The 9895-nt window shown below is 36.7% G+C and overlaps 1 protein-coding gene across 1 annotated transcript in view; it reads left to right on the plus strand.

Moving 5' to 3' along the window:
- FANCB (FA complementation group B) overlaps positions 1-7416 on the plus strand; it is a 24910-nt gene extending 17494 nt beyond the window's left edge. The window contains exons 7-11 of the mRNA XM_077777521.1: positions 327-455; positions 3804-3970; positions 4528-4982; positions 5104-5341; positions 5870-7416. Coding sequence (XP_077633647.1) covers positions 327-455; positions 3804-3970; positions 4528-4982; positions 5104-5341; positions 5870-6284 — 1404 coding nt within the window. The 3' untranslated portion in view covers positions 6285-7416. The remainder of the gene's footprint in view (positions 1-326; positions 456-3803; positions 3971-4527; positions 4983-5103; positions 5342-5869) is intronic.
- Positions 7417-9895: the final 2479 nt, after the last annotated feature.

Here is a 9895-nt window from a genome sequence, read left to right on the forward strand (position 1 = left end):
TGTTGGTAGGCCTTAATTTTTATTCGTATTGATTACATATTCATGTTTGTATTAATTGATTAATTCAGTGGTGAAATGCATGCTAATATATTGGCATTCTCTCAGTTTGATACATAAACTCTACTACAGTTACTTGCTCTGTTTTTTCCTTTATAATTACTTAACGTTTATAAATAAAATAGTTTTGCCCTGAGAAGTAGTCTCTGCTTTTTTACAGAAAAATGAATTAAAGACAAATTTGGAGAAAGTGCTTTCTGAATTAAAAGTATTGTCAGATTTCATTTGAAACGATGTCTCTGGCAATGATTTTTATTTCTACTTTACAGGTTGGTTCAGCTTCTATTCAGGAATTACAGCAGCATCTCTTGCTTAAGGAAAACATTATTTTAAAATCTTGGAAAATGTTAATAAACCTGATTCAAGGGAAAGATGAAAGTACATCAGGTGCAGAGAAGGTAAAATTCATCATGTGACCATTTTATCATTTTATGAATTGAAAATCTACAAGCTCTGGGAAGAGTCATTTATTTTTTTTACTTTTTACTTTTTCCCTTTTTTAAAAAATGTAAATTTTAGTTAACATAGAATGCAATATCGGTTTCAGGAGTCAAATTTGGTGATCCATCACTTACATATAACACCCAGGTGTTACAAGTGCCCTTCTCAGTACCCATCACCCATCTAGCCCATCTCCCACCCACCTCCCTCTGTAAACCCATAGTTTGTCCTCTGTCATTAAGAGTCTCTTGTGGCTGGTTTCACCCTCTTCTCCTTTATTCCCCCCACTTCACTTATGTTCATCTGTTTTGTTTCTTAAATTCCACATATGAGTGAAATCATATGGTATTTGACTTTCTCTGCTTACTTCACTTAGCATAATACATTCTAGTTCCATCTATGTCATAGTAAATGGCAAGATTTCATTCTTTTTGATGGCTGAGTAATATTCCAGTGTGTGTGTGTGTGTACACCACATTTTTATCCATCAGTTGATGGACATTTGGGCTCTTTCCATAATTTGGCTATTGTTGATGATGCTTCTATAAACATTGGGGTGCAGGTACCCCTTTCAAATCTGTATTTTTGTTTCCTTTGGGTAATTCCTAATAGTGCAATTGCTGGGGTATAAGGTAGTTCTGTTTTTAGTTTCTTGAAGAAAACCTCCATATTCTTTTCCAGAGTAGCTGTACCAGTTTGCATTCCCACCAACAGTGCAAGAAGGTTCTCCCTTCTCTGCATCCTTGCCAACACCTGTTGTTTCTTGTGTTGTTAGTTAGCCATTCTGACAGATGCGAGGTGGTATCTCACCATGGTTTTGATTTGTATTTCCCTGAGGATGAGTGATGTTGAGCTTCTTGTTATGTGTCTGTCAGTCATCTGGATATCTTCTTTGGAAAAGTGTTTATTCATGTCTTCTGCCCATTTCTTCACTGGATTTATTTGTTTTTTGGGTGTTGAGTTTGATAAGTTCTTTATAGATTTTGGATATTAATACTTTATCTGATATGTTGTTAGCAAATATCTTCTCCCATTCCATAGGCTGCCTTCTATATTTGTTGATTGTTTCCTTCTCCGTGCAGAAGCTTTTTATCTTGATGAGGTCCCAGTAATGTTTGCTTTTGTTTTCCTTGTCTCTGGCACCATATCTAGTAAGCTGTTCTGGCCAAGGTCAAAGAGGTTTATCCTCTTTGTGTTATCTTCTTTTTGTGTTATCCTCTAGGATTTTGATGGTTTTCTGTCTCACATTTGGGTTTTTCATCCATTTTGAGTTTGTTCTTGTGTATGATGTGAGAAAGTAGCCCAGTTTCATTCTTCTGCATGTTGCCATCCAGTTTTCCCAACACCATTTGTTGAAGACACTGTCCTTTTTCCATTGGATATTCTTACCTACTTTGTCAAAGATGAATTGACCATATAGTTGTGGGTCTTGAAGAGTTATTTAAATTGGAATATTTGGATATATTGGAAAACTCCACTCAGTGGATCCAAGAAGCAAAGTGGCAGGGATTATAACGCTGGACTTTTTGTGACTTAAAAATATTTGATTAAGGAACCAGTATTTTACCCATTTGCAAATTATTCTTAATCTATAGGATACTAAAATCTCAGTTGTCAGGAGCCTTAGGGAACAAGTCCTTTTGTTTAAAAGGTTTAACTGTCAAACTTTTTTATTTGCGTAGTTTCAATAGAAATTACCCCTAAGGGAATTATATATTTTCTGACCTCTTAAACAGAATATACTGAGCATTATTTAACTTTTTATTAATGAATAATAACTTCATCATTATTATAATAATCGTTCTTTTCATCATTGCAATGTTCATTTCTAAGGGTATTTATTCCTCTGGTTAATGCCCCTAAATTGCTGTGCTTTTTTTAGTGTTTATACCTGCTTTTTATAATTTTCATTTCCCTTGTGGCTGACCAGCATAAGAACCTCTTTAGGTACCTTGCAGTTACTTATGTCAATACAGTAATGTAGAAAGTTAGCAAAAACCCCTTCAACTTCATAAAAAAATAGTATTTATGAACATTAGTTTCAAACATAGAAAGACAGTGTAGCAAAATTACAAATAAATCAAGAAGAGCTGGACCTGGAGAAACTTGATACTACATTTTATTCCTCAAGTCACCTTAGTCCCTAGCTCTTAAATCCTTCTAGATTGACCAGTCTTGCAGCAGTCTGTGCCTTGTGTCTGTATTTCAGTCTTAGCAACATGAGAACTTGGATCCAAAATATGATTCCATTAATGTAAGAATCATAACAAAAGCACATCATGTTGCTTTTCTGTATTACTGTTCTAATCTCTTGGGAAAGCTCATGAAAGTCATCATTAAAAGTCTCCCCGTTTCCGTTCCCTGCCTCATCCCAGTGATTTTGCCAGTATTAGAAAAGGGGAAGAAATGTTTAGAAATTAATGCACTGACATTATTATGTGCAAGGCACCATTTTGGGCTGTTTACAAGATTAATTTTAAAAGCATTTCTGGCAAGTAGTAAATATTACCCCAGGTTTCAGATGAATGGCTTGTCTCAAATGTCACAGCTACTGGCAAAGGCATCAGATTCCTAGAAACTTGTTTCGTCTACTATAATGTAAGTAGGTGTCCATATCGTTTTTCCAGTAATTACCACACAGAGGGGCAGTATAGAGTAATGGTTAAGATAGGGCATGGACTCTGGAACCAGTCTGCTTTGGTTCAGATCCCAGCTCTGCCACTAGCTAGCTAAGACCTTGGGCAAGGTACTTAGCCTCCTGTCTTCCTTATCTGAAAACTGTACATAATAATACTACCTACCTAAGGTACTGGGGTTTGCAGACTGAATCCTGAGTAACACTAGAACAGCACCTGACACATAGTAAGCATTCAGTAAGTGTTGTGAATCATTATGATTATTATTCCTCCTCCTCTCACCATTTCTTTTGTTATTATAAATCCCTCTGTGTGTGGAAGTGAGTGAATATACAATTTGAGAATTGAGACTTCGAGAATACAATTTTAGCCATAATTGATCAGCAGCCTAAAGATAATCAGTTTTATTTGTACAAAATTTTATACTTATCCTTTTAGTATAAGTCACTTTAATAAAGATTGGATTGTTTCCAGCCTTCTTGGGACACATATTATCAGATTATCNTTATATATAATCTGTAATATAAAATGGTATGGTACAGAGGACAATTTATTTTAAAATATGTAAGTTATAAGACCTGGCTGACAACTGATTTACATTATGATTTTTAGTTTTGCCACATTGGTAATTTTTTTGGTACTAAGTTATTAAACATGTATTTCTTTAAGGCACATCTTGTTACTTTTTGTGGTAAAGAAGAAAATCCTGTCTGCACCTTTGATGAAAAGACACCAGACAATTTTCAAGATTCAGAACAGCTAGTAGAGAAGATATGGTATCATGTAATAGATGATAGCTTGGTTGTTGGAGTGAAAACCACATCTTCTTTGAAGCTGTAAGTATGATAACATTATCTTGATGGTCTAGAATAGCAGTGCCCAACAGAAATATAATGTTAGCCACATAAGGAATTTTAAATGTTCTAATAAGCCGTGTTCAAAATGTAAGTGGAAACAGGAGAAATTAATTTTTACAATATTGTATCCAAAACATTATCATTGCTGAGGAGTAAACAATGGTCTATATTAAAAAGTAGAGTTTATTCAAGTTATTTGGGGGAGTATAGAATGCCATTTTTACTTTAAACAGAGGGCGAAGCTACCTCAAAAATAAAATCCAGCATTATTTTACTGTTCCTATCTCTTAAGAAAATTATTTTCCTAAAGTTCAACGTATTTACAGTGTTTTTGCTTTCCTATTTCAAGAAAAGGGCTATTACAGGATCTTTAAAAATGTGTATGGTTTTTGCACTTAAGTTTTTTGATATATTTTACATTTGAAATGACATTCCCTAGGAAAAGAGAGGATACAATTTTGTTATTTGTGTAGCATTTAATCATCTCTTTGATTCTAAAGAATGAGCTTTTGGACTCAACTCTGGATTTTTTACAGGTCCCTGAATCATGTGACTTTATCACTGGTAATGGATCAAGCTCTTAGCTCCAGCTGTCGGCTTATTAAGTGTCACAATAGGGTGATCACCTTGAGTAGGGATTTTCCCCCGGCTCCACACTCAGTGCCATATGAAATAGGATCAGAGGCAAAAAGGATCAAGTTGACTATTGATAGTGAGGAAGAGGGAGAGGAAGAGGAGACGGACAAGGAAAGCTTTGCTGGAGAACAAGCGTCTGAGAAAGAGTGTGTACAGGTCATTACTGCCATAACACCTCTTTCACCACTTTTAACATTCAGTAATTTCTGTTGCATTGTGCTACTACAAATTAGGGAGAGGGAAAACGGTAACTCTTCTGAAGATCGTTATGTTCATTGTGGCAGACTGTTTATAAGTCTAGAAGATCTTTCAAGTAGGAAATACCTGCTGACATTTCCAAAGAAGAAACCTATAGGTAATTTTTGTTGCTACTTTTTAATCATATATATACCTATTGAATTAGAAAATTTTAAGAACTCTTTTGATTTGATAATGGACAGTTTAGTGACAGAGCTTGTGACATGTTTTTCTCGTAGAATGCATGGAAGATCTCTTTGCACTTCTCACAGCGTTTCACAAAACTTGTTTTCAAATCACATCACCCAGCTATTCTCTGACTTCAGTGAAGATGTGGCTACTGGAACACATGAAATGTGAAGTAATCAAAGAATTCCCAGAAATTTGCTTTTGCAAACGTCCAGGAAGTTTCTATGGCACACTCTTCAACTGGAAACAAAGAACACCATTTGAAGGGATTTTAATAGTCTATTCCAGGTAATGCACATCAAATTAGAATATGTCCAGAGAAGTCAGTGCATATCTGTGTGGTCCAAGAGTCATCTCCAGAGTAGAGATCTGTGTCACTGGGACACGTTCAGCTCATTGTCTGGGATAGCATGAATGGATACAGGTGGCCTCATTTGGAAACTGAAGCTTTTAACTTAATATTTGTTTTTGGCTTTTTTTTTTTTTTGGTCAATTAGGACCTAACAGTTATTTTAAGATTTCTACTTATCTTTCCCTGACAATGAAATTTTAAAAATATAATACTGATCTTATTACTCAGAGGAAAAAATGCAATCAGGAAGCAAGTGATTAACATAAGTGACTTGGTATAGGATATGTATATTTGATTGCTATAATCGGAATTCTATCAAAGACCACCTGCATGTGTTATTAGTTCTGTTCATCACGAGGGGATTTATAAATGAATATTAAGTGATTACTACAATAAATTGTACATGACTGTTTTGTGCTGTCCCGAGTTTTGTAATATTATGTTTGTTTTGTTTTTTATTTCAGGAATCAAACAGTTTTGTTCCAGTGCCTTCATAATCTCATCGGAGCTCTCCCTATAAATTGTTTCCTCAAGAAACTAAAATTGGGAAGTGAGGATTTCCTAATTGATCATTTGGCATTACCTTTGGAGCAGGAATTGGTTATCCTGGGTTCTCTTTCTTCTGCCTTAGTTAAGGTTGAAAACAACTTGGTGCAGAGTTGCGAAGCAAGCAAAGAAAAGAGTAGTGGTGCTCTGGCTGCTTTATCAGACAGAAAGGAAAGCATCCTTCCCTACAGAAAAGAACTTCAGAGAGAAAAGACGCAAACGTTGGGGACGAACCTAAAAGTGAGTGGTGCCCTTTATAGAGAAATGACTTTGAAATTAGCTGAGGTTCAGCTGAGATCAGACCTTGCTGCACAGAAATTGGCTGGTTTATAATTACCATCTCAATTTGATTACATTTTAAAATATATTTTCTCTGCCAGGACATTTTGATTCCACATTTGTTTCAATTTTACATTCTCTGCCTCCTCCTTTGCCAAAATAAAGATGGAGGCTTGTACCACTGGTGCACAAAACAGCACTCCTTAGAGCAGCACTCCTCAGCTGGGGCCCTTCCGCTTCCCTCCACCCCCCTCCCCCGCTGACGCAGATGGATTTGGCTGTGCCTGGAGGCGTGGTTTTGATTGTGAGAAGTAATTGGGGGGTGGGGAGGGTGTGGCAGGGCTGCTATTCGCATGGAGTAGGTGGAGAGCAGGGGTGCTGCTAAACATCTCACTCTGCACAGGACAGCTCCCAAGACGGTGACCCTGCCCCAAGTGTCAGTAATGCCGAGGTGGAGAAATCCTGCCTTAAAGTTAGCGCTTAAGTGAAGACCGAAGTGATCTAACAGTATTTTGGTCTAAACCTTTAAAAAACTTAAATAGTCCTTTTATTGTAACCTGTTTAGTAAACCCTAGCATATAAAAATCCACTTCAAACAGATAAACAAGGTCGTCAGGATTCCCAGGTTTCTGTAAATGGCAGTGTCTGGGTGAGACCATTAAAATGAAAATCTTTGAACCCCTTGTTAATTTCAATTTCATTAGAAAGCTTCTCTGAAATTGTGTAAGTCTATAGGAATATGAAAATTTTAAGGAATCTCTCTGAAAAGCATATTTCTTTCAAAAGGCTAAGCATACCTCATAAGCCACTATTTAAAAAAACTGAAAAAATGCCTTTAAGCCATTTGTAAGTCCAACTTCAGGCCAAGGAAAGATACAGAATTCTAACTAAAATAACGTAAAGAGTATGATGCTCCTTAGGGACTGAGAAATTTCAAAAGAAGTAAAAATTCACTTAACAGTTACAAAGTGATTTTTGAGGGGTCCATGGAGACATTTCAAAGGGGTAAAGATTCAACCTATTTTTTTTTGGGAAAAATAAGAATTCTGGAGTAATGAGAACATTTCAGGAGAGGGGAAGACACAAAAGGATATGGTCCAAAAAGTGTTTTGTATTCTTTTTTCTCCAAAATCCTTAAGTGAGGTGGAAGTTTTGATCTCAGTTGAAAGAAACAGCTGATTATAGAAAGTGGCATTTTGTGCTTACAGTTCTGAAGTGCTAATTTCCGCCATGCCTTCAGAATGTTTGTGTCTCATGATCTGGTGACACAGATAGGTTTAGAAAATATAGTTTATAACTTTCTCTTCTTGGTTTTTATGATTGTCCATATAACATGCTATGTCTTGTTTTCATAACCCATTATGAGAAGAGATAGAACCCTACAGCTCTCTTTCAGGATTAATTATGGAAGTCCGGAAGCATTATGTGTCAGTAGATATATTCCAGCTGTGTGTGACATGTTCTGAAAGAACAGCCTTGTATTGTAAAATGGAGGCTGTCAGAAAGTAAACAATTTAATTGTAATAGTTTATTCACTAGGAAAGTTCGGGTAATTGAAGAAAATCATGTTGCTTTCTTTTATCCATAAAAGCCAACAAGAAGTATTAATCTACATACACCAAAAAAACCTCTTTGCAAGTGAGTTTTGTACTCCAGTATATTTTTTTCTACTCACTACAAACGAGAAAAGACAAAGTTTGAGGGAATGACCCCCTCGCCACTCTCTCATGATTCAGTACTGTTTGCCTGTGCCTGTAAGCACATCCCTCTGGCCGCTGTCCTCTCAAACCCACACGGAAGTGAAAATGAGTGTTGTTTTAGAACAGAGCACGCCGTTGCCGCCGTTTTCAGACACCAAGCTTTCTGTTGTCCTCCTGGTCCCCTAACTGAGGAATGTGTGCAACGCAGCTTAGGCCTTGTTGTCACTGACTAGGTTGAGGGAGGGGGAAGAAAGGTAACACTTATTAACTGCCAACCATATCCCAGACAGTAAGGTAGAAACACACATACCAAATATCCACATCCATACGTATGTATGCTTAAATCCTTCATAGCAACCCATAAAGTATAATTAGTAGTATTTTCCCCAGGATGACAAAAATGTTAGGCCAAATTAAGGATATGCGTGAAACAACCTGATACTATATACACTTGTTACAAATGTTTTCAAAATGACCAGCTCCTTTTATAATTTTAATAATAAATGAGTGAATCTTTTATTGTCCTGATAACTTTTCTTTATACCATATNGCTTCAGGACTAGAGTCCTGTGATTCATCTCTTCCATACAATACCCAGTGCTTATCCCAACAAATGCCCTCCTCAGTGCTCATCACCCATTTCCCCAAACCCCTCACCCCCTTCAACCTCAGTTTATTCTCTGTATTTAAGAGTCTCTTATGGTTTGCCTCCCTCTGTTTCTATCTCATTTCTCCTTCCCTTCCCCTGTGGTCATCTGTTAAGTTTCTCAAATTCCACGTATGAGTGAAACCATAGGATATTATTCTTTCTCTGACTGGCTTATTTTGCTTAGCATAGTACCCTCCAGTTCTATACATGTTGTTGCAAATGGCAAGATTTCATTCTTTTTCATTGCCAAGTAGTATTCCGTTGTGTATATATACCACATCTTCTTTATCCATTCATCAGTTGATGAGAACATTTGGACTCTTTCCATAATTTGGCTATCGTCAATAGCGCTGCTTTAAACATTGGGGTGCATGTGCCCCTTCGAATCAACACTCTTCTATATCCTTTGCATAAATTCCTAGTAGTGCAATTGTTGGGTTGTAGGGTAATACTATTTTTAATTTTTTGAGGAACCTCCACACTGCTTTCTAGATGGGCTGCCCCAGTTTGCATTCCCACCAACAGTGCAAGAGGGTTCCCCTTTCTCTACCTCCTCACCAACATCTGTTGTTTCCTGAGTTATTAATTTTAGCCATACTGATAGGTGTGAGGTGGTATCACAATGTGGTTTAGATTTGTATTTCTCTGATGATGAGTGATGTTGAGCATCTTTTCATGTGTCTGTTTGCCATCTGATGTCTTCTTTGGAAAAGTGTCTATTGATGTCTTCTGCCCATTTCTTCACTGGATTATTTGTTTTTCATGTGTTGAGTTTGGTAAATTCTTTACAGATTTTGGATACTAACCCTTTATCTGATATGCTATTTGCAAATATCTTCTCCCATTCCATCGGTTGCCTTTTAATTTTGTTGATTGTTTCCTTTGCAGTGCAGAAGCTTTTTATTTTGATGAAATCTCACTAGTACATTTTTGCTTTTATTTCCCTTGCCTTTGGAGACATGTCAAGTAAGAAGTTGCTGGGGCCGAGGTCAAAGAGGTTGCTGCCTGCTTTCTCCTCTAGGATTTTGATGGTTTCCTATCTTACATTTAGGGCTTTCATCCATTTTGAGTTTAATTTTGTGCATGGTTTAAGAAAGTGGTCCAGTTTCATTCTTCTGCATGTTGCTGTCCAGTTCTCCCAGCATCATTTACTAAAGAGACTGTCTTTTTTCCATTGGATACTCTTTCCTGCTTTGTTGAAGATTAGTTGGCCATATATTTGTGGGTCTATTTCTGGGTTCACTAGTCTGTTCCATTGGTCTGTGTGTCTGCTTTTGTGTCAATACCATCCTGTCTTGATGGTTACAGCTTTGTAA

Source organism: Crocuta crocuta, unplaced genomic scaffold, assembly GCF_008692635.1.
Source record: "Crocuta crocuta isolate KB4526 unplaced genomic scaffold, BGI_CrCroc_1.0 scaffold940, whole genome shotgun sequence".
NCBI lineage: Eukaryota > Metazoa > Chordata > Mammalia > Carnivora > Hyaenidae > Crocuta > Crocuta crocuta.